The 25,598-nt window shown below is 45.1% G+C and overlaps 1 protein-coding gene across 1 annotated transcript in view; it reads right to left on the bottom strand.

The window, feature by feature from the left end:
- The window catches only part of LOC310781760 (endophilin-B2-like), a 28,147-nt gene extending 3,323 nt beyond the window's left edge, over positions 1 to 24,824 (bottom strand). The window contains exons 1-9 of the mRNA XM_083642381.1: positions 24,703 to 24,824; positions 22,424 to 22,565; positions 13,608 to 13,736; positions 11,188 to 11,321; positions 11,005 to 11,097; positions 9,490 to 9,552; positions 3,437 to 3,526; positions 2,610 to 2,710; positions 1,060 to 1,306 (exon numbers count right to left, since the gene is read on the bottom strand). Coding sequence (XP_083498507.1) covers positions 1,060 to 1,306; positions 2,610 to 2,710; positions 3,437 to 3,526; positions 9,490 to 9,552; positions 11,005 to 11,097; positions 11,188 to 11,321; positions 13,608 to 13,736; positions 22,424 to 22,565; positions 24,703 to 24,786 — 1,083 coding nt within the window. The 5' untranslated portion in view covers positions 24,787 to 24,824. The remainder of the gene's footprint in view (positions 1 to 1,059; positions 1,307 to 2,609; positions 2,711 to 3,436; positions 3,527 to 9,489; positions 9,553 to 11,004; positions 11,098 to 11,187; positions 11,322 to 13,607; positions 13,737 to 22,423; positions 22,566 to 24,702) is intronic.
- Between the last annotated feature and the right edge of the window lie 774 nt (positions 24,825 to 25,598).

Genomic DNA, 25,598 nt, shown 5'->3' with positions numbered 1-25,598 from the left:
AAATCCCGTTTGCGCAGGCATTTTGGGGCGCAGATGATTTTTGGCAGAATTGGCACGGCTCTAATTTGCGCTTGCGACAGGTGCCACCGAGAATTGCATCCCCAACATATTTCGGGGCTGTTTTAATTTAGAAATCAGGGAGGTCACGTCTACCAGACAATTATATCACTTTGAATCAGTTACATTTCTGTACAAACCATTACAAGTAGCTCCCGTGAGGTGGGGATGTTTTTTTTTGCTGCTCGGCGGGGGAGCAAAACTCGGCAGAACACCTGGCGGACGGCGCAAGGCGGAACGCTATCTTCCGTGCCTTAAGGCATGCGCAAACAGTGCGCAAAGCGCTATTTAGGGATAGCGCCTGTCGGAAGATAGAGGCCAAGATATCCAAATCCTGTGCAGCACCACAGCGTTTATTATGAACATTGGACATCAGAGAACATGAGAACTCACCCAGCACCGTGTGTTCAGAACTCACCCGGCACCGTGTGTTCAGAACTCACCCGGCACCGTGTGTTCAGAACTCACCCGGCACCGTGTGTTCAGGCTCAATATAGTTCACTTTCAGAAGCTTTTTGTTTGAACAACGTTGAGTGGAGGTATATCTTGAGCTGCCCTATCTTGTGTGGCTAACGCATTAGCCGCTAACATTAGGCTCTGCTGTCCTCGCATGTTAACCATCCACATGCCTGTGCTGAATGTAGCTAGTGTTGGCATTGCTCCAGTCGAGTGGTTATATGTCAGTTTATTCTGACACAGCCTACATACAAGCTTATTTTAATTTGCTAGATCAAAATACTTCCAGACCGTGCTGGTTTTATGAGATGGCATGTCTGTCCAGTCCATTGACGTTACAGTCAATGATCTGTTCCCACTAATGCATGCTGGTTTGTTTACATCTGGGCATTAGGGGAGAGGGGCTACCTGGTGGCTGCGTAAAGATGCAACAGTTACGTTACTGGCATTGTACATTATTGATCTAATTATTAGTTTAACTGACTAGTATTTTGGTACCGACTAGCGAGGGTAGCAGACGTTAAAAACTTTTAACGGACTACCTACCTCATCAGCTAAGAGGGACAGCTCGCTGGCATCATGGGCGTCATAGTCGTACAGGACCTTGGCCTTTCGGGAGCCGGTGCTGGGGAGCTGCAGGTCCTCCAGTGGCCTCTGGGGGGCCAGCGGGCCGGGCCTCTCAGAGGAGGACGAGGCTCCAGGGGACGAGGGTCCGGACAGGAAGGCAGATGAGACGGGGTCGGGGCAGGCTGCTGAGGTGGAGGGGTGGGGGGCGCCGCCGCCATTAGCACTGCTGAGGTAAAGGTAGGTTGAAAATGTCAACACCTACTGTAATTCACTCCTTCACGGCATCAATGCCACCCTCATCAACAGACTCCAACTGGACCAGAAAGCAGCTGCCCGACGTCTCACCCACACCAAATTCTGGCACCACATCACCCCAGTCCTCAAAGAACTCCAATGGCTTCCCATCTCCCATCTCAAGTTCAGAATCCTGGTCACAACTTACAAAGCCCTTCATCAACTGCCCCGCCCCCCCCTTACCTCACGGACCTCCTCTCCCCCTGCCAACCCTCCTGGTCCCTCAGATCCACCTCAGCTGACCTCCTTTCCACCCCAAAGTCCAACCTCTGCAGTTTTGGGGACAGAGCCTTCTCTCGGGCAGCTTCCAGACTCTGGAACGCCCTTCCCCAAGACATCAGAAATGAGTCCCTCACAGTCTTCCACTCCCGCCTCATGACCCATCTCCACTGCCTTCTTTTAGTCCCCCCCCACCCTCCCCTCATCCTTCCTTGTGTGTTGTATCATCTCTGTTGCTGTCTGTTTCACCAATGTCACCCCCCATAGTATTCAGTGTTTAGTCATCTTTAGTCACTATGTGTTTACTAACGTCACCTCCCCCAGTGTTTAGCATGTTGTGTATTGTAAAGCGTCTTTGAGATCTGGAAAAGCGCTAATGTATAAACCCCATTATATATATATTATTATGATGATGATTATTATTACAGGAAGTGCCAACATCCAGGTCTTACGGACTCATTCCTGCAGTACTCTATATAACTGTGATTTCTCCAGCATGGCACGGCACTATTATAATTATTATTATTAGCACAACTAGCTAACTCCTCACCTGTTGAGTTCTTTCTGCAGGTCCTGCATGTACTGATGACAGCTAGCTAACAGCTAACTCCTCACCTGTTGCGTTCTTCCTGCATGTACTGATGACAGCTAGCTAACAGCTAACTCCTCACCTGTTGCGTTCTTTCTGCATGTACTGATGACAGCTAGCTAACAGCTAACTCCTCACCTGTTGAGTTCTTTCTGCAGGTCCTGCATGTACTGATGACAGCTAGCTAACAGCTAACTCCTCACTTGTTGCATTCTTTCTGCATGTACTGATGACAGCTAGCTAACAGCTAACTCCTCACCTGTTGCGTTCTTCCTGCATGTACTGATGACAGCTAGCTAACAGCTAACTCCTCACCTGTTGCGTTCTTTCTGCATGTACTGATGACAGCTAGCTAACAGCTAACTCCTCACCTGTTGCGTTCTTTCTGCATGTACTGATGACAGCTAGCTAACAGCTAACTCCTCACTTGTTGAGTTCTTTCTGCAGGTCCTGCATGTACTGATGACACTGGGCGTAGTACGTGGCCTGAGCCTCCGCAAAGTCACGCAAACAACGCAGGTGGTTCAACTGCAGGGAGAGGGGGAAAGAAATGGTTAATTTCCACAAAGAGCCCAAATCCTGCATCATTCATTCAGTCAAACCATCAGAATGGGTGAATGTGCCAGAAAACACCAGAGATGGGAAGTAATTAATTACAAATACTTTGTTACTGTACTTAAGTAGGATTTTCAGGTATCTGTACTACTGAGTATTTATTTTTCTGACAACTTCTTACTTTTACTCCCTACATTTTTTAACACATCTGTACTTTCTACTCCTTATATTTTCAAAACAGGCTTGTTACTTTAGTTTTAATGCACGACTGACAACAACGTAACGTTGTTTGTCCGTCTCTGTCGTCTCGCGCTCTCCCAGCTTTCACGCATTATGTGCACCTTTTTTGTGGAAAAATCATATCATGACCTCCGTCAAGGAGGTCGTCATGTTTTCGGTGCTGTTTGTCCGTCTGTCTGTTTGTTAGCAAGGTTATGGGAAAACTACTGGGCTGATTTTCATGAAACTTGGTGGAAGGGTGCAGCATGAAGGGTGCAGCATGAAGGGTGCAGCATGAAGGGTGCAGCATGAAGGGTGCAGCATGAAGGGTGCAGCATGAAGGGTGCAGCATGAAGGGTGCAGCATGAAGGGTGCAGCATGAAGGGTGCAGCATGGGTCAAGGAAGAAGCCATTACATTTGGGCATGTATCTGTTCCGGGTCGGGGGTCAAGGGAGGGGGGCGGAGTCACAGACACTCACATGGGTGCTGCTGATGCCTTCCAGCAGCAGTCTGGTGACTTCTGCTTGCCGGTCAAACTCTGTCTGAGCCACACGGAGCTCGTGCTCTGCCTGCCAGAGGGAGAAACACACAGAGAGGAGGGGTGGAGGCAAACACAGAGAGGAGGGGTGGAGGCAAGGTGGAGGCAAACACACAGAGGGGTGGAGGCAAACACAGGCATCATTAAGGCAGCTGTATAACATACGAGGCTTTTCATTGAACAATATCACACAATCACTGATACCGACACACACACACACACACACACACACACACACACAGGTCTTGACAGGCGAACTAGCCTAGAGCAGTGATCCCAAAATGGGGTACCCCCTAGGGGTACATGGAGGTACTACAGGAGGGTAATTGAGAGAAAGGGTAAAATGTAAAATGTAAGAATAAATATATGTCATTAAATGTAATCATGGCAATAAATGAAACGTCTTATTGAGTCTTATTTTGTAAATGTTCAAAAGGTGCGCTATCATTCATTCATTGCATTATGCTAGTTTTCTCTTGCAGTTTTCTAAGCAAAATGTTGTAGTCGGGTAAAGGGGGTACCGTACTTGGATTCAAAAAACAGGGAAAGGGGTACTGAAGCCAAAGAAATGTTTGAGACCCACTGGCCTAGAGGATACTTACTTTGTCAACTTCCTCACTCAACAGCTGAGCAGAGCAGCATGACAACAGAAAAAGCAGTCAAGAGCCATTCTCAGACCAAAACATCAAACAATGTTGACATCACACATCTGACATCACACCTCTGACCTCACACATCTTGACATCATACCTCTGACATCACACATCCGACATCACACCTCTGACCTCACACATCTTGACATCATACCTCTGACATCACACATCCGACATCACACATCTGACATCACACATCGGACATCACACATCTGACATCACACATCCGACATCACACACATCCGACATCACACATCCGACATCACACACATCTGACATCACACACATCCGACATCACACATCCGACATCAGAGCATTTATGGTTCATTCAGATCACTGTGATGTTTCAAACAGTCACTACACAACTATGGAGGGAGCCCACTACAGTGAGCCATCAGAACAGCCCCATGCAGTACTTTGCTTGGTTGCCAATATTTTGCTGAAATTCTATGACAGTATTACCAATGCAGTCAATGCTCATAGTAACTGCATCTTTGTGTAAACTCTCACTTGCATTCACTCCCCTTGAGCTTGTGAACGCCTCTCGAACCGGTCCTGAGTGATTTTCAGAGGTGGTCGCTGTACTAAGCGGTCTTTGTGCTGTGAATACCTTCCGAGGTAATTGTGATTACTGGTATATCCAAAGAATATGGTTAAATACCAAACAAGTGAAACAACCATCTTTATGCCCCTATATCAGACCTAAGTAATAAGGAAGCTACCTAAAAGCTGAGTGAGTATAGTCAGTGAGGTGTGCATTTAAAATTAATGTGTCATACACATTTGTATGCACTTGTTTCTGCTAGCTGCTGTTGGTCACTAACCTGAATCCTATGACAGCTTGCACATTAATGTTATTGCACTGATTTCACTGCACATCTTAATAGGTCATTTAGTCTATTATTGAATCCTCAAATAATAATTTTCTTAACGCAGCTACGAGCAACTTTTTCGATTGTTATTAAACAGTATAATTACAATATTGATGCATCACATCTTACCTATAATAGTAGCTGAGACCAAAGCCGTGTGAATCGGAGATTGCTCCCTTAGATGATTATTAAGTCTGTGTCTGTCTAAACTCGTGTCAACAGGGGGCTCTCTCTCTCTCTCTCTCTCCTTACCGCCGGACCGGATAAACGCGGAAGCGAAACCCGGAAGTGAAACGCAGCTGCCTGCCTACCCCGTTCGCGCTGCCTAGCAACATAGCATAAACAATGTGAACCATGCATACTCTCGCGAACATCTCTCGTTATATTCTAACAGGTTTTTTGGAAGTTATTTTGTGGATATGGCCGAAGTGGCTGCTGCAAACCGTTTCATTTCACTTCCTGATCTTCCCTGGCCACAGACAGACTAACACTGGCTGATTCACTCGGGGTTCAAACTCTGGGTTGGTCTCGTCTACTATTAGAGGTAAGATGTGATGCATTGATATTAAATTTAGACTGTTTAATAACAATCGAAAAAGTTGCTCGTAGCTGCTTTAAAGGGGCGGGGGGGATTTTCTGATTGTTTCCAACCTGGACAGTGGGGACGAGGACAAACACTTTCTAGAATCTAAAGCACTGGAGAGTAGGACACTTTCACTTCACTCATCTGCTGCATCTCTAGCACCATGCCACACCAGTCTACTCATCTGCTGCATCTCTAGCACCATGCCACACCAGTCTAGCCTGTTTAAAACCATCCTGTTTCGTGACCTCACATTCTGTTTGGCTCCATGTATCAGTCTGGACTCCAATCCGTCCCACAGTTATTTCAGTGGGCGGGATTACTTGCCTTGACAGACAACTCCTTCAGCCAATCAGCGCTGTCAAATCCAAATCCACTCGGAAGAACAGCGAAAACGTATTTTCCGCCGAGAAACTCCCCTGGACATACTCCTGTTCTTGTTTAATTGTGGTTATTGCGTCTATTTCTGCAATAACTGTACTTACGGCTGAGTGAACTCTATGAACGTTAACATTACTGCTCGTTGCTTCGCGAGCCGCCGAGCCATGGGAGCAGCCGTTACTATTTTGCCAGCGGCGTCCCCGATTGGCTGGTTTACGATGTCAACTACGAGGCAGGCCCCTGATTGGCACGTGGACTTTGTAGTTTCTGAAAAGGCCCGCCCCCGGGCTGGAGGCCAGATGGTCCCGCAGAACGAAGCGGAATGTGTGCGGTCACGTGACTGGATGGTTTACCAGGCTACGATTCAGTCACAGAAAACAACCCGGCTAGGCGCTAGTGCTACGTTACTGTTGATCACACATTATACCTTCCTCTGTTCTGACACACTGGGATCCAAACTCTCCCAGCCGCCGTCTTGCTGTTATGTTATGGGCCCCAATGAATTATTAATGCATTGCAATGAGGAATGGCACAACAATCTATTCTCACAGGCTGGTTCGAGGCGCTTTGGGGCATCTGGTCTACTACTGTAGTTCTTCTTTAACTTTTTCACGTCAAGGACCAGTGTTGGAGGGCTACTTTTAAAATGTATTCCACTACAGAATACTGAATATATGTCCTCAAATGTATTTTCTAACGTACTGGTATTCCATTAGAATACTCAAGTTAAGTAACCTATTCCCAATAATTTCGATTACTTTTGGAATACTTCAAACTAGTCTTGCTGAGCCCATATGTCTGGGTCACTCTGAATACTTGCTTAGTTAGGGATGACCTTGTTACTGTCTTCAGAGGAAAGCTTATGCAAGTGTATAAACACAAATGTGGCATGTTTTGTCCTGCATCTGAATTTCTTATTACTTCAAACGTGTTATGGTTTGAGTGATACTATCATCAGTACAGTCACGTCTGACACATTTATAATAGGGCTGTGGCGATTCACTTATCTCCCGATTCGATACTATCACGATTCTTGGGTGCCGATTCGATTTATATTGCGATTCTTAAGTATTGCGATTCTACGATTATTGCGATTCGATATTACGATTTATTGCGATTTTTGTTTATTTTTTTCTTTTCTTTTTTCAGTTTGTTTGCTTTTTTACACTAGATTAGAACATGGGAAAAGTTGAATCATACACTAGAGACTGTATATTATATATCATGAGTAGGGCTGGGCGATATAGTTAAAAACAGGGGCGGACTGGGATCATAATTCAGGCCGGGCATTAGATACCAAGCAGGCCAGGCCGATATGGGCCAACGCGCGTGAAATTTGGGCCGTTTGAAGCCAGATTTGGGCCGTTTAAAGTCCAATTTTACAATGAGATGCACCCACTTTAACCCTGAAGTGTAATTATTACTTCAGACTAACTAATAAAGTAATAAAACCACTAGTAAACCAGTAGGCGGCGCCTGGCCTGCTGTTCAGTGAGTGGCCTGACTGCAAGCACCCAAAAAAAAAAAAAAAATGTTTTTTTTTTGTTTTTTTTTTTTTTTAAATTTGCAATTATCGATTCTGGAATAAAAGATCGATCCAAAAAATCGTGACATTAACTCATTGAATGCCAATGACGACAGCTGTCGTCAATTCAAATACTGACGTAGAGTGCCAAAGACGACGATTGTCGTCAATTGCGTTTTTTGACGGTGGGACGTGGATCAATCCCTGATACATCTCTGGTACAACTATTGTAGCTATTGGAGGTCTATAACCTATTTTACAGAACCCTTAGGTGGCGACAGTGCTCTCCACATAACAGAAAGGCAAGGAAAAAACAAAGAAGAAGTCGTTATGGAAACGGAAATCGCATCGCATCCGTATGCATCGATATGCTGAAGCACGTTACTGCAGCTGTGCCTGCAGCAGCCAATCTGCTCCCACAATTGAGCCGCTCCGTGTCGGTTGCGACAGCACATCCGCACATCCACACCGTGGAGTTGTTATTATTCTCAACTGGAAGCATCGTTGCCGGTGACAAACACACGCGGAACGCTGTAAAAAAACTGGATGTTGCGCACCCTTCACTGTGCGCACAGCAAACTCAGCAGAGAGCCACCACAGACAGGAGGAGGAGTGTGCAGTTGAGGCGAGGCGGGGCGGGGCGGGGGGGGGGGGGGGGGGGGGCACGCAGAGCAGCACGCAACACCCAGACAGACCCAGGCAGCAGGACAGGATTGACAAACGCAAGCCAGAATATCCGATGCCCACCAGCAGCAAATCAAGACCAGCAAGAAGCTGCAACCAGCAGCGCACGCAGGGGCCAGCGCTGCTGGTTGTAGCTAAAAATATTATTCTGCCAAACAAAATTCCCTGGCCTAAACTGTTTTATTGAAGGAAATTATTTTTGAGGTGTGACTACATTAGAAAAGATTAGCTTCAGAGTCAGTGATGTGCTTGAAATGTTTAATTTCACAAAAGGCCAATTATCTCAGCTTCTAGAAAAAAATTGCTGTTTTTGGATGAATCAAGCTATCTTCTCCGGCTCATAACTAAAGAACGGAAAATGGGATCAATAAACTTTTTTTTGCAGATGATAGAATAGAGTCTCATCGTTCTTTGTGCGTGTTCAGTGTTTACATAGTAATATCACACAATATTCTGTGGGCCTCGAGAAATCACTGAAAACGCTCTGAAACTCTGGCACTGGGAGCGTCCGTTCTCCAAAAGTGGCTGGCACTCAATGAGTTAAAAATCGCGATACTTAGGTGAATCGATTTTTTCCCCCACCCCTAATTTATAACATCAAACAAGCCTGTCACTGTGATCAGCCTTTTGGATGTTATAAATGTGTCAAACGTGACTTGAATGATTTGACAGTAAGCAGTACTAAGCACAAAAGACCTCCACATCTGTACTCACTGATGAAAGACATCTGCACATTTTGTGAATAACTTAGTTGACCTCCACGTCATTGAGACAACTGAACATGCACTCTGTGTGTGTGTGTGTGTGTGTGTTTGTGTGTTTGTGTGTACACTGTGTGTTTGTGTGAGTCAACTATAGAGTGCTTAAGTCACACCCTCTTCCGGTTCCGGCATGGGACCGATGTTATTTCATTCCCCATTCATATGGTCTCTCCTGATTGTGAATATCGCTGAATCGCTTGGTTTGACCAAGTAAAACTCTTTTTATAAGGATTTTACAAAATGTCTACGGGGAAAAGAATGGGGAATTCTTTCTCCATAGATGTATAGAAAAATCCTTATATAGGGAGTTTTAAACCTGGAACCAAGCCAACCAGCCAGCTACTGAATCATGAGTGACCATAAAACATTTCCCTTGGAGCAAAGTTAAATGTTTTTGTTGCTGTATGCCCATTCTCATCCCAGGATACATGTCCAGTGATACTGGCCCTTTAGTGGTGTGTGTGTGTGTGTGTGTGTGTGTGTGTGTGTGTGTGTGTGTGTGTGCGTGCCATTTCTCTCGCCATTGGGCTCTTACCGCTGATGCACTGGCAGAGAGAACATAATTTCGGGGCCGCGTCTCCTGAAAATCGGGTGCAGCCTACGAACGACAGCGGGGGGGGGGGGGGGGAGGGGGGGGGATGTTGGGGTGGTGGTGTAAATGTTGGTACAATCATGCATTTACAATAAATGAAGCAGCTTCAACAAGCACAATGTGAGCCACAAGCAGGTCGAGCAGAGCAGAGGGTCAAGAACTATCATGTACTACCGATGCATGGCAGCCAGTTAGCTCCAGAACACTCACCACACATCAGCTATCAGAACACTCACCACACATCAGCTATCAGAACGTTCACCACACATCAGCTATCAGAACACTCACCACACATCAGCTATCAGAACGTTCACCACACATCAGCTATCACGGTGGAGAGTTGAGGACTGAAGGAGCCAATTAAGTAATGAGGGATGATTAGGTGGCCATGATGGAAGGAAGGCCTGTGTGGGAATTTAGCCAGGGCACCGGGGTGAGACCCCCACGGCACCGGAGTCATCCCCATCCCCCCAGGGGACAGTTGCACCAACTGGTCTTACGACTGGTCTTAAGCTAAGCCGGTCGTAACTTTACGACCTAACAGCTACGCCGGTTGCACCAACTCACTGACTCTGGTAAGCCTTTTTCTCACTAAGACCGGTCGTAAATATTACGCCTGGTCAGGAGGAGGCGTAAAGTGCCTGTGCCTGTAAGAGATCTCCGTGGTAGTCTATCAGCGGAGACCTGCTGTGATCGAGTCCGCACCGTCGTAAAGTCACCTTCGAAGCATGACGATCGATTATAACGAACTAGTTGTGTGGCTTAGTCTTCCCAAATGTTGAGGGTCGTTTTTTAGAATTGAATACATAGAATTGGGAACGTTACATTCAATTTCATTCAGACTGCCTGGCACTCAATCGCCGCCATTTCCCCCCGGAGCTTCCACAGGAGGAGGGAGGGTGGGAGGAGGGAGGGTGTAGTGACGCACATACAGTAGTGGCCATATGGCACAGTGATGCTCCAAGCAGGTCGCGAGGCACATTTTTGGGCCAATCAGGGGACATTCCCCGGCAATTCACATGGACGCGCTTTGCTACGACCGGCGTAGTTAAGACCAGACGTAAGCCCTGTTGGTGCAACAGGCCTAAATCCACTCTAAAGACTGGTCTTAACTAAGACCGACGTAGGAGTTACGACCAGGCATAGTTAAGACCAGTTGGTGCAACTGGCCCCTGGGGACCGGGGTTACACCCCCCCAGGGCACCGAGGTTACAGCCTTACTCAGGACCTCGGTTTAACGTCTCATCTGGTGTGCACGGCCAGGGGAAAACCATCCGCACGGGAGCCTTGCGGAGGGGCGTGTCTGCTGATTTGACGTCACTTCTCCGCACGGACACTCGCGGTCCTCGCCGATGCGGGAAGCACAATTCCAGCTCGACTCACCCCAAAACGCTCTCTTGACCACACGCTGCGCAGGCTGCGCACGTGGTAAAAAAGCTTTGGCAACATGAATCTCACCGCTGCTTTGGCTTCTGCATGCTTGGCTTTCTTCACACGGGCTTTGCAGATGTCGAGGTCCAGGCGTCGGTTCTCCAGAAGTCGCTTCTCTTTCTGCCAACAACAAAGAGATCAGGAAACAAAGACGACAAGAGGGCTGAGATCAGAGGTATGTCGTTTATTGTTATTGTTATTATTACTTACTGATATAGTCCTCCAGTCTCCTTCCAGGAAGTTGCGAAGAGGAGTGAGGAAGCTGACCGAGGAGGTCTGGAGGAACTCGCGCTCCGCTCCCCCCAGAGTCTTCTGGTACTCTCCTACTGTGATCAGGGTGCTGCCTGGGGACCCACACAGATGCATGCTGAGTGTAACGCAATGTGAAATCCCCAAAAGATGGCACAAAGCTACAGGCGGGCTGTCGGCTTTATTTGCAATAACAGGAAAAAGACGAAACAAAACGGGCTGGTAGCAGATAGCGCGCCCACAATTCAGTGGCTATATTTTGTCAAGTGCAAACCTCTCCACAAACTCCTCTGTCCATTAGGGCAGGGGTTCCCAAACTTTTCCATCCAAGTACCACTACGTACCAAACCAAATTTCCCAGGGACCACTTCCACTGCGTACACACACCCCCCCCCCCCCCCCCCCACTAAAATAAAATGTGCTGTTTTAACCATGCAATAGCAGCAGAAAGGCTAAATGACAATATAAGGCTACTAGCTGGTTCAAAACGGACACACAGGGACACACAGGGACACACAGGGACACACACACACACACACACCTGCCAACATTAGGCTGTGAAAAAGAGGACCCTTTTGAAAATGTTTTTTTCCCCTCGCCAAAGTTTTGCCTAAGTTTGGAGTGTTATTTAGCTACCTTCCTGACAAACTAGCATGACATGGTTGGTACCAATCGATTCCTTAGGTCTTCTAGTTTCATATGATGCCAGAAACTTCACTCTGGCTTTAAAACAGAGCCTGCTGCAGTCTCTGAAAGTAAATGTTAAACATTGTGATATTCCCAAAGTATCGCGATATTTCTGAAAACCAGCCTAATCTGGCTACTCCTCAGGGTTAATGTGTATGTAAAGACTTGTAAAAACACATATATACTGTATATATATTGCAATTCTCTGGCGGACCACCAGGCGGAGCCGCACAGACCACCAGTGGTCCGCGGACCACAGTTTGGGAGCCAATCCATTAGGGCATTCACGCATATTGAATTTTCATTTTTTTTTTTTTTTTTTTTTGTAAATAAAGTTTTTATTTATTTACACACATAGACAGCATAAACATAAACAAACATTTTTACTTTCACTTATACATTTCCAGGCCTGTAATAAATGAACATACTTGGTTCCGTGATATATTCACAACAAAAAAATAATAATAATAATTAAAGCAATATAATATAATATAGCCACATCACAGTGTCCCAGTCCTGCTATGAGTAAAGAAGCGGTCCCATGAATTTTAGTCATCACTGACTACTCCCAAAAGGTAGTCGACTAGTCGAAGTCACGGGAGATGTCTATATTTTTTCACCCAATAAAGAGTATAGTATCAATTCTCATCAAAAAAGTTCCCCAAAACAGCCAGTAAAGGGTTAACTAATGTAGGCAAAGACAAAGACACTCCTTTCACGTTTTTACGAAGGTAGAAGAGGGAACAAGGAACCAGGGAGAGCCTTTTGAGATGCAACCTCGAGAGTCCAAAGCTGCCTTTCCAATATGCCTTTTGCCACCCCTTATTAGGCATCGTTACCCTACATGGGACTCTGGCGTAATCTTCAAATAACCCCTTGCACTGTTGAGGAACCTCCAAGTACAATTTGGAGTGTCTTTCTTTCCAACCTGGGTTTATGTGAAATAGCAGATTCCTGATTGGCTCTGAGAGGCCGTTTACAAATGAGCCGCTAAACCCCAGCAGCTTGTCTGAGCTGGAGATACCTTCAATACCTTCAATGCTGTTGACTTAAAGGGATACACCACTTTTTTGGAAGTTTAGCTCATTTGCCACATCCCCCCCACATAACCAAGATACACCATGCCTTACCGGCACTGTCCGCTCAGTTTACAGTGCGCTACAGTCGTGAAGTTAGTCATTATCGCCATAGAATGGAGGCTAATGGTACAGCTGCAGAAGGAAAAGAGGTAGCCGGCACTACTTTCCGAACATGGCCGCCGACCTCTTTTCCTTCCAAAAAGACAGATTATGTGCATTTTGGATTAATATTTCATTGTGTGGTGAGCACAACATGTATTTTGGCGCCATGAGATGTGTGTTTTGGCAGATTTTAACAGCTGTACCATTAGCCTCCATTCTATGGCGATAATTACTAGCTTCACGACTAGCTCACTGTAAACTGAGCGGACAGTGCCGGTAAGGCATGGTGTATCTTGGTTATGTGGGGGGGATGTGGCAAATGAGCTAAACTTCCAAAAAAGTGGTGTATCCCTTTAACATGGCTGCATGTAGAAGATGATTGTTCAAACAAATCTAAGTTCAATTTATTTATTTATGTTAATTCCTAAAACCACAGATGAACGATTAGTCACTATGATGCACACACAGGCTAGTGGTTTTGATAGTCGACTAGTCTGTGAAAGCCCTACTGACCGTAAGGAGTCCCCGGGCCGAAGTCCCTGGCAGCATGGAGCATGTACTGGCCCAGCAGCTCGCTGTTGGTCGTCCTGGACGGGAGCTTCTTGTCCAGCTTCTCATACACAAACTCCTCTATACGAGCACCTGAACAACAGCAGGGAGTTACACAATATCCTGCATTACACAATATCCTGCATGTACAGTTCTCTCTCTCTCTCTCTCTCTCTCACGTAAATACTTTGATTTGGATCCAAAAGTAGGGCATATATGAGAGATCCAAATATATTGGAAGAAGGTTGCACAAACTCATCTTTTTCATTTAAAAATCCCAATTGCAGGAAATCTTGTTATGAAATGTACCTAATAAACTAATATCCAATAAACGATTGAATTAATGTTAAAGAATGGGTGTTATGAAGCTTGTGATATACACATTTACTATAGATGTAGGGTACCACTGAACACAGTGTAGGTCTTGGTCTTTACTATAGATTTAGGATACACCTGAACACAGCGTAGATCTTGTCTTTAGTATAGATGTAGGATACACCTGAACACAGTGTAGGTTTTGGTCTTTACTATAGATGTAGGCTACCCCTGAACACAGCGTAGGTCTTTACTATAGATGTAGGATACACCTGAACACAGCGTAGGTCTTTACTAAAGATGTAGGATACACCTGAACACAGCGTAGGTCTTGGTCTTTACTATAGATGTAGGATACACCTGAACACAGCGTAGGTCTTGGTCTTTACTATAGATGTAGGGTACCACTGAACACAGTGTAGGTCTTGGTCTTTACTATAGATTTAGGATACACCTGAACACAGCGTAGGTCTTGGTCTTTAGTATAGATGTAGGATACACCTGAACACAGTGTAGGTTTTGGTCTTTACTATAGATGTAGGCTACCCCTGAACACAGCGTAGGTCTTGGTCTTTACTATAGATGTAGGCTACACCTGAACACAGCGTAGGTCTTTACTATAGATGTAGGATACACCTGAACACAGCGTAGGTCTTTACTAAAGATGTAGGATACACCTGAACACAGCCTAGGTCTTGGTCTTTACTATAGATGTAGGATACACCTGAACACAGTGTAGGTCTTGGTCTTTACTAAAGATGTAGGATACACCTGAACACAGCGTAGGTCTTGGTCTTTATTATAGATGTAGGATACACCTGAACACAGTGTAGGTCTTGGTCTTTACTATAGATGTAGGATACACCTGAACACAGTGTAGGTCTTGGTCTTTACTATAGATGTAGGATACACCTGAACACAGTGTAGGTCTTGCTCTTTACTATAGATGTAGGACACACCTGAACACAGCGTAGGTCTTTACTATAGATGTAGGATACACCTGAACACAGTGTAGGTCTAGGTCTTTACTATAGATGTAGGATACACCTGAACACAGCATAGGTCTTGGTCTTTACTATAGATGTAGGATACACCTGAACACAGCGTAGGTATTGGTCTTTACTATAGATGTAGGATACACCTGAACACAGCGTAGGTCTTGGTCTTTACTATAGATGTAGGATACACCTGAACACAGTGTAGGTCTTGCTCTTTACTATAGATGCAGGATACACCTGAACACAGCGTAGATCTTTGTCTTTACTATAGATGCAGGATACACCTGAACACAGCGTAGGTCTTGGTCTTTACTATAGATGTAGGATACACCTGAACACAGTGTAGGTCTTGGTCTTTACTATAGATGTAGGATACACCTGAACACAGCGTAGGTCTTTACTATAGATGTACTATACACCTGAACACAGCGTAGGTCTTGCTCTTTACTATAGATGCAGGATACACCTGAACACAGTGTAGGTTTTGGTCTTTACTATAGATGTAGGCTACCCCTGAACACAGCGTAGGTCTTGGTCTTTACTATAGATGTAGGCTACACCTGAACACAGCGTAGGTCTTTACTATAGATGTAGGATACACCTGAACACAGCGTAGGTCTTTACTAAAGATGTAGGATACACCTGAACACAGCGTAGGTCTTGGTCTTTACTATAGATGTAGGATACACCTGAACACAGTGTAGGTCTTGGTCTTTACTATAGATGTAGGATACACCTGAACACAGCGTAGGTCTTGGTCTTTACTATAGATGTAGGATACACCTGAACACAGCGTAGGTCTTGCTCTTTACTATAGATGTAGGACACACCTGAACACAGTGTAGGTCTTTACTATAGATGTAGGATACACCTGAACACAGTGTAGGTCTAGGTCTTTACTATAGATGTAGGATACACCTGAACACAGCGTAGGTCTTGGTCTTTATTATAGATGTAGGATACACCTGAACACAGCGTAGGTCTTGGTCTTTACTATAGATGTAGGATACACCTGAACACAGCGTAGGTCTTGGTCTTTACTATAGATGTAGGATACACCTGAACACAGCGTAGGTCTTGCTCTTTACTATAGATGCAGGATACACCTGAACACAGCGTAGGTCTTTGTCTTTACTATAGATGCAGGATACACCTGAACACAGCGTAGGTCTTGGTCTTTACTATAGATGTAGGATACACCTGAACACAGTGTAGGTCTTGGTCTTTACTATAGATGTAGGATACACCTGAACACAGTGTAGGTCTTGGTCTTTACTATAGATGTAGGCTGCACCTGAACACAGCGTAGGTCTTGGTCTTTACTATAGATGTAGGATACACCTGAACACAGCGTAGGTCTTGGTATTTACTATAGATGTAGGATACACCTGAACACAGCGTAGGTCTTTACTATAGATGTAGGATACACCTGAACACAGCGTAGGTCTTTACTATAGATGTAGGATACACCTGAACACAGCATAGGTCTTTACTATAGATGTAGGCTACACCTGAACACAGCGTAGGTCTTTACTATAGATGTAGGATATACCTGAACACAGCGTAGGTCTTTACTATAGATGTAGGATACACCTGAACACAGCGTAGGTCTTGGTCTTTACTATAGATGTAGGATACACCTGAACACAGCGTAGGTCTTTACTATAGATGTAGGATACACCTGAACACAGCGTAGGTCTTTACTATAGATGTAGGATACACCTGAACACAGCGTAGGTCTTTACTATAGATGTAGGATACACCTGAACACAGCATAGGTCTTTACTATAGATGTAGGATACACCTGAACACAGCGTAGGTCTTTACTATAGATGTAGGATACACCTGAACACAGGGTAGGTCTTGGTCTTTACTATACAGTAGATGTAGGCTACACCTGAACACAGCGTAGGTCTTTACTATAGATGTAGGATACACCTGAACACAGCGTCGGTCTTTACTATAGATGTAGGATACACCTGAACACAGCGTAGGTCTTTACTATAGATGTAGGATACACCTGAACACAGCGTAGGTCTTTACTATAGATGTAGGATACACCTGAACACAGGGTAGGTCTTGGTCTTTACTATACAGTAGATGTAGGCTACACCTGAACACAGCGTAGGTCTTTACTATAGATGTAGGATACACCTGAACACAGCGTAGGTCTTTACTATAGATGTAGGATACACCTGAACACAGGGTAGGTCTTGGTCTTTACTATAGATGTAGGATACATCTGAAGACAGGGTAGGTCTTGGTCTTTACTATACAGTAGATGTAGGCTACACCTGAACACAGCGTAGGTCTTTACTATAGATGTAGGATACACCTGAACACAGCGTAGGTCTTACACAATGCAGCAGGTGCTGCGTGGCGTCTTGCTGCCTGGCAGTTTATTAGTAATTCAACACCAGTGTGTACATCGGCACCAGCTCAGCACACAGCTCCAACCAGGAAGTTACAAGCAAACTCATTCACAGCCACAGTGCCATCACCATCCCTCTGACAACTGACAGATGTTCATTTCAGTTTCCAGGTGTAATAGGTTACACTTCTACAGTATGACACAGTAAAGGCACATTTTTCGACCGCAGGTACCGGCTCAACTCTACTTGATTCGCCTTTTAGGGGGTTTTCATTGGGCGAGCTGAGGCGAATACTTTCTGTAGTAGCACCTCTGTCGCCGACGCCGTCGAGGTTCCAAATGAGCTAACCCTGTTCCATGCATGTATTTAAGATGGCGTCTTCCTATGTCACTTTGTCTGAGGAAGGGCATGCTGCCCGAAACGTAACCACCGGTGTCAAATAAAAACACCTAAACTGGAGCCTTTGCAGTGTGCGAGCTTTATTTATTTTCTCCAAATGAGCTGAAGCCATACCAAAAGGTGACATGAAAACCCTGCAGACTGCTGATGGGTCAGAGAATCATCATCACTGCGTACACAATACTGTATGCAAAGGGTAGTAGCTACCAGGTTAGATTACCCTCTTGTGTGTAGGATTGCAGCAGTCTTTTGTCTTGCTGCCTTCAGCATTTTCTGAAATAAAATATGTCTCCTTGCTGTGAATTAAGGTCTTTACACACAGAGTATGAGATGGAAAAAATGTAACCTAGCTGTTTCGCACGGGCAGGGGCTCCAGGAACCGTGGTCACCCTGCCTTGCCAAGCCATGTGCCCGTGGTGCACCGCTCTCCGGGAGGAGGGTGAGGTCGGTGTCTTTCTCCAACCAAGGCTGCTCGGCCTCTCTCCCCTCGCCCACCCCGACAGCTCTTCCCCTCAAACATCCCAGAACAGAGGGTAGCCTGGCCGTGTGTCGGAGGTGCGATAATATCACAAGTAATAACTGAAATAGGTTTGAACGCAGTGCCAGTGGTGCGCATTCAGCAACCTGAGCATTTGGTGAGCTGAGTGCCGGTTGGTTCAAAATTTGTGTCGATGGAGCTAATATAGCACATTGTAACTGAAGAGTAGGGCATTCACGACTACTGCATTTTAGTAGTCATCGACTACTCCCAACACAGTAGTCAACTAGTCGACTACTCACAGGAGATGTATCATATTTTTTTTCCACACAATGAAAATGATCGATTCCCATCAAAAAGGTCTCAGGAACAACCAGTAAAGGGTTAACTAATGTAGGCGGGACCAACCTGGGGTGTATGTGAAATAGTAGAGTCCTGATTGGCTCTGAGAGGCTGTTTACAAATGACCCGCTAAACCCCAGCAACTTGTCTGAGCTGGAGATAGCGACTGTTTGCCTCAAGTAACAACACAGACAAGAGTCTTTCTGTCTCTAAATACCTTCAATTCTCTTTATTTAACATGGCATCATGTAGAAAATGATCATTCAAACTAATCTATGTTCAATTTATTTATTTAATTGTGATTTATTTATTTCATTATGATCTATTTATTTATTTACTTATTTATTCCTTTATTCCTACAACCACAGCTGGACGATTAGTCAACTATGAGACACAATGTCGACTGGAGGTTTTGATAGCCGACTAGTCTGTGAAAGCCCCACTGAAGAGTGAAGCACTTGGTGTCATTTCATAATCCAGACATGACTGATTTCCATCTGATCAAGTTTGTAGGTGCGACTTGCGTCCTATGCGGGATAGCATAGCAGCGTTGCTATGATGACCAGTAGGGGGCGGGCACAGTGAAAGGGTACCAACCAAGCGGTACTAACAAAAGCCAGTATAGACGGTTTTCACAGAATTGGGTTTGGAACCTGGCTTATGTCCCGTCAGTTATTGTACAGTAGGGGTGGGGGGAAAAATCGATTCACCTAAGTATCGCGATTTTTAATGTCACGATTTTTTTAATCAATCTTTTATTCCAGAATCGATAATGGCAAAAAAACAACAACCCCTTTTTTTTTTGTGTGTGCTTGCAGTCAGGCCACTCACTGAACAGCAGGCCAGGCGCCGCCTACTGGTTTACTAGTGGTTTTATTACTTTATTAGTTAGTCTGAAGTAACAATTACACTTCAGGGTTAAAGTGGGTGCATCTCATAGTAAAATTGGACTAATCTGCACAAATCTGGCTTCAAACGGCCCAAATTGGGCTTCAAACGGCCCAAATTTCACGCGCGTCGGCCCATATCGGCCTGGCCTGCTTGGTATCTAATGCCCGGCCTGAATTATGATCCCAGTCCGCCCCTGTTTTTAACTATATCGCCCAGCCCTACTCATGATATATAATATACAGTCTCTAGTGTATGATTCAACTTTTCCCATGTTCTAATCTAGTGTAAAAAAGCAAACAAACTGAAAAAATAAAAGAAAAAAATAAACAAAAATCGCAATAAATCGTAATATCGAATCGCAATAATCGTAGAATCGCAATACTTAATAATCGCAATATAAATCGAATCGGCACCCAAGAATCGTGATAGTATCGAATCGGGAGATAAGTGAATCGCCACAGCCCTATTGTACAGTACTAGCAAACACTGCAACAGGAAGTAAGCTGGGGGCAATTTAGAATGTTTACGGTATATTGTCGAGTTGAAACCGTCTATTGTTAAGTTGAGGCGGTACCATGTGGTCGAAATGAGCCATAAGTAAGCAGCTATCTACCTATTGGAAGTCCAAATGATAAAGACGCATGCACATGTTCAAACAGGCTTCCAGACAGATGGTTTTCACAGAATTGTGTCGTGGCATGCTGTAAAGTGTGAGGCTGTGTCGTGGCGTGCTGTAAAGCACTCTTAGCTGTTGTAAAATCACTGTTAATAACCATGGCCTTTTGGGGGTTATTGCTTAATTTGAAACCTAGTTTATTTCCTGTCACTGCAACAGGAAGTAAGCTAGGGTCCATTTAGAATGTCTATGTTGTCAAGTTAAAAGCGTCTACAGGACACTGGGAAATGAGACAAAGACTTACCAGTATGATCAACTGGAGCGTGGAGAATCAGAAAACAACAAGGGTTAGACATTACTACCAGAATTCACTCATTAAAAAAAATCAAGGGGAAAAAATAATAGTTTCAGTTTCAGATAACATTTACTGTAGCAGCGAGGAAAGGTTTAAAAGAAATTCCTTCTAGTTCAGATGCAAAATTGCTTGAGTAATCAGTACGAAACCAAACCCTTAAAATGACATACATTGGCTGGGGGTCATACAGTATGTTTTGGTCCCTGTCTGTCTGTCTGTCTGTCTATGTGTTTGTTTGTCAGCAGGCTCTCTCAAAAAGTTATCAACTGATTTGCACAAAACTTTGTAGAGAAGTAAGTCAACTTAGTTGGGCCAACTTAGAACTGATTAACTTTCCACACCCAGATGGGCAAAAGGGCGTGTGTCAATGGGTGTGGCCATTCACAAAAAGGTGCCTAACTTCCAGACGGATTCACTTAACCCATTGATACCTGATGCAGCATTTGTGTGTGTATCCCTTTAAGACTGCGAACCGCGTTAACGCGGTTCGCGGTCTTAAAGGGATACACACACAAATGAGGGATATACACGCAAATGCTGCATCAGGTATCAATGGGTTAACACCATGACACTTGTAGATAATTAGATCATGGGCCAAGGACCAACTGATTAACACATTCACTGCCAGACGTTTTTTTTTTTACTGTAGTTAGCTTCTGCCAGAGGGTTTTTTTGAGGATTCTGGCTCATCTTTCAAGACCCGAGGATTCTTTTCTGCTAAGATTTTGTGAACACACAATATCTCAAAAGAACTAATAGAATGTGTGCTTTCTCTGTCTAAAAGAGTTAGTTTGTAGAGTTAGTAGTTATGTAAGCATTAGCAGTTGAATACAGCATGGTTTCAGCGTCAGAAAAATTATTCAGAGATAAACGGCTTTTTGTGAAATTCGATAGAACAGTCACTTTAACCATTCATTTTTGGCATCAGTAAGAGTCAGACATCTAAACAATAGTTTTGAACAGTAATTTCCTCCATAACAGCAGGAAACCCCCCTCTGCTTCCAACTCCTCCCTCCGTGTGTTCTCCTCCTGCCTCCCTGGCTCTCCAGCGGGCGTGTCACAACGAAGTTGCTGCTGCCTGGCTGCTGCCTGTTTGAGCGGCCGCTGTTTGAGGAAGTCTGGGTGGACTCGCTCGTTTCGTGGAGTTTTGGTTGAGAGCTTTGATGCGATTCTGGTCATATTTATGCTGCGTGTTTCAAAGTGTGCATCCAATCTATTCTTGGAACCCCCCACCGTTGCCACCGATGTGCATCAGCGCGAAAGTGAAAGCGTTTTCGCCATCAATTTTACAGTATGAGAACGGCTTCGTCGCGCTTTTCCCTCCAGTTTTGGGTCGCCTCTTTCTACTGTGGAGAGACATGTCGACACTCAGTGGGTCGGTAAAATAGATTATACACATTCAATACCTGCAATTCTGGTGTGGTAGACGTAAAAGGGTTAGATCAACGTCCCACCGTCAAAAAAAAAAAATCGATTCTGAGAACGTGTTAACACGTCCTTGGCAGTCAACAGCTGGATTCTGAAAACGTGTTAACACGTCCTTGGCAGTGAACGTGTTAACTCACTGGTCAAAAGGGGGTGTGGCCAATCACAAAAAGGGACCTAACTTGCAAATGGAATCATGCAGTCTACTGAGTGCTCTCTAGTTTTGTCCCTGAAATGTTTCTCATTATATCAACATTAATTAGCCTTTAAAAATTACAGCCTTCAAAAGTATGGTGAGTATCATGGGTTTTTGAGGGATTTATTCATGGGTTGGTTTGTGGAGACACGATAAATTAAGGGTGTTTTTGCAGGGTTACTAATCTACTAATTCCAGGAATCTCTCTCTGTCTGTCTGTCTGTCTGTCTCTCCGTGTGTCCTCCTTCGCATATCTTAACCGTTCCTCCAATCGACCTGACATTTTGCTAGGGAAAATTGGATACATGAAGGGCTGAATTCATGCAAAAGTAAGGGTACTTTAAGGGATTGCTGGTTGGTGGAGACATTTTCTGGAGAATGTGAAGAACTTACTTGGGTTAGGTTGCAGGAGCACCTCTGTCTGTCTGAAGATCTTCTCAGTCCAATTCTTGGTGCAGTCGGCCCGGGCAATCAGGTTCTCTAAATGAGCATCCAGCTCCGTCTTCTCTGCCTGGCCCAACTTCTCCTCTGTGAACTAGGAGACAGCCCGCTCAGGTGGGACAAACAACATCTCAACTTCTCCTCTGTGAACTAGGAAACAGCCCGCTCAGGTGGGACAAACAACATCTCAACTTCTCCTCTGTCAACTAGGAGACAGCCCGCTCAGGTGGGACAAACAACATCTCAACTTCTCCTCTGTCAACTAGGAGACAGCCCGCTCAGGTGGGACAAACAACATCTATCAGTAAAGACTAGGGCCATATGATTTCCGCAAAAGGAAAAAAACTGACGGAATCATGGAATTTGATAATCAAAATCAACTGTAAAACATGGAATATTGCAGAATTTTCCATAATTTGGCTGAAATTGATAAAAGTAGGCCTAATGATCAAAACCAAAAGTAGACCTAATTATTGCAGTAACGTAAATTATTTCATAATTGTAAAATAGGCCTAGAGAAATTATTGCATTTCCAATGGGGGTGTTTTGAGAGGGGAGTTGGTCTTGCGTGGGACCCTTCCGTCACCTCACAACTTGGTTTTCACTTTGAGAAAGATGTTGTAGAGGCCAAGTCATCAAAAATTATATATATATATATATATATATATATAGGGGGTGAGGGGGTTCCAGGGGGTCCCCAGCAAAAAGGGGGATAATATATTTTCATATATAATTCCATCTATAACTAACACAATGACAGAATGTTTGACTATTCTGGTCATGGGTTTCATACACTTTCTGTAATAAAACATCTAAAAGCAAAAATCTTATCAGATAATTTGTGTCAGGGTCCTTGACTGAAAACTTTTGAGAACCTTTAGCTAACATTAGCTGCTTAGCTGCTACTTAATTTTTTTTGAATGTATAGGTTGAGGCCACGTCTCATCATAGTCAGTCCGCATGTCTGGGAACGCCCGCAAAATGTTAAATGGCTGGCGCGCGAGTGGGGTAAAACCGCCCATATATCTCATGGGCTGACTCACCAAAAGACGGTGCTGCGGCTCTAAACTACATGTTTTGGGGTTCTAGAGCAGAACACAAGACATCTGCTCAGATGTGCGTTTACTGTGGTGGTTAAATCCCTGGGCTATCAGCTAAATTCTAACTTTGCTGAATGGATAGAACGGGGGAATTTACCCCACCCTGACCCCGCCCCCAGGCTAACCCAGCGTCTATTGTGGGCGTTCCTAGAGCCTGTATGCGCATTCCCAGACATGCGGACTGTCTCTATAATGTTAGTGTAACTGCCAAGAGAAAGTGGGGTGTATTAGGCATGAATGAAAAATACACAAAAACAGAATGACAAATTCAAAGCTGTTACCTAGCTCTGCTTATACCTTACCCAAGCTGCTCCTGCTGCCCCGAGGAGAGGAGGGGAGGGGGAGGGGGAGGGGGAGGGGGGAGGAGGAGAGAGGGTAGAGGTGAGGACTCAGGGAGAGGAGTGGAGAGAGGGGATAGGAGAGAGGAGGAGAGGAGGGGGAGGAGAGAGGAGAGGAGTGGAGAGAGGGGATAGGAGAGAGGATAGGAGGGGGAGGAGAGAAGGAGAGAGGGTAGAGGTAAGGACTCAGGGAGAGGAGTGGAGAGAGGGGGTAGGAGAGAGGAGGATAGGAGGGGGAGGAGAGAGGAGAGGAGAGAGGGGATAGGAGGAGGAGAGGAGGGGGAGGAGAGAGGAGAGGAGTGGAGAGAGGGGATAGGAGAGAGGAGGATAGGAGGGGGAGGAGAGGGGAGCAGGAGAGAGGGTAGAGGAGAGAGTGGAGAGGAGAGAGGGGATAGGAGAGAGGAGGATAGGAGGGGGGAGAGGGGAGGAGAGATGGGAGGGGAGAGAGGGGAGGAGAGGAGAGGGAGAGGAGAATGAGGGGAGGGGAGGGGAGGGGAGGGGAGTCACATGGGCGCTACACTAGACAACAGCCATCAATAATGGATGGAGGATTAGCAAGCCTTTATCGGCTTACAGGCTGGCTGCTCCTCACAGCCTGCACGGTGATACAAGCTTTCTCCTTCACTAAATAACCTGTAGTTAGGCTACAGACACTACTGACGATCTGTGCTTTGTACAAAATCAAGCTCCGCCTCCCACTGCTATTCTAAACCCGTGTAGGATGCGGCGACGAGCGTGCATCAATCAACCAAGCAATAACGTGAATGACTGCGGCGGGGGTGTTCGGCCTCACCTGCACTGCGCGCGTAAAGAAGACCCCCGCATCAGAGGCGAGTTTCTTCACATTGAAGTCCATGTTGCTGTGGTCCTGGTGCATAGGGCTGCTCAGCTGCTGCTGTCCCTGCCTGCAGAGCAGAGGGAGCCTGGTCAGCTCTCAGAGGATGCAGCAGGCAGGCTGGACCATAGGGCTGGACGCTCTGATCCGCTTCACGGAGGATCGGAAATCCACTATGCGTCCTGTCCTGCCTGCCTTTAAAGAGACCTCAGTCTGAAATCCACTATGCGTCCTGCCGTTAAAGAGACCTCTGCACCAAGCGGCTAGTCACGACTCCACACCACAACCCCCAGATACCCTCTGTGCCCGTGCCCGACACGGTGCTGTATTCTTGTCTGTGTCTGACATAATTTGTAGATCTTTTATTTATTTATTTATTTATTTATTTATTTATGTATGTATGTATGTATGTATGTATGTATGTATGTATGTATGTATTTATTTATTTATTTATTTATTTATTTATTTATTTACTTATTTATGGGGTGGGGGGTAGAGCCAAAGTCCTTCCTTCTTCAGCATGCGCACCAAGAGATTTCCCCGCCATTTATTTTTACAATGCCATTTCGTAAAATGCATACTGCCTAAGCTATATTTAGAATCAGGAGAGACCATAGAACATTTCACACACACAAAAAGTATGTTCTATGGTCTCTCCTGTTCTATAAATTAAATGTATTATTATTAATAGGATGTGTGAGAATTTAATTGTAGCCTATTTCAATATATCAAAATTGTCATGACTGCCAGATGCAAGTGTCAGCTTTCATCTTATCGGCCTTTCATCCAAAGCTGCCCGAGAGAAGGCTCTGTCCCCAAAACTGCGGAGGTTGATCTTGGGGTGGAGAAGATAG

Source organism: Poromitra crassiceps, assembly GCF_964638095.1.
Source record: "Poromitra crassiceps genome assembly, chromosome: 8".
Classification (NCBI taxonomy): Eukaryota; Metazoa; Chordata; class Actinopteri; order Beryciformes; family Melamphaidae; genus Poromitra; species Poromitra crassiceps.
This window is presented reverse-complemented; position numbering and strand designations above follow the sequence as displayed.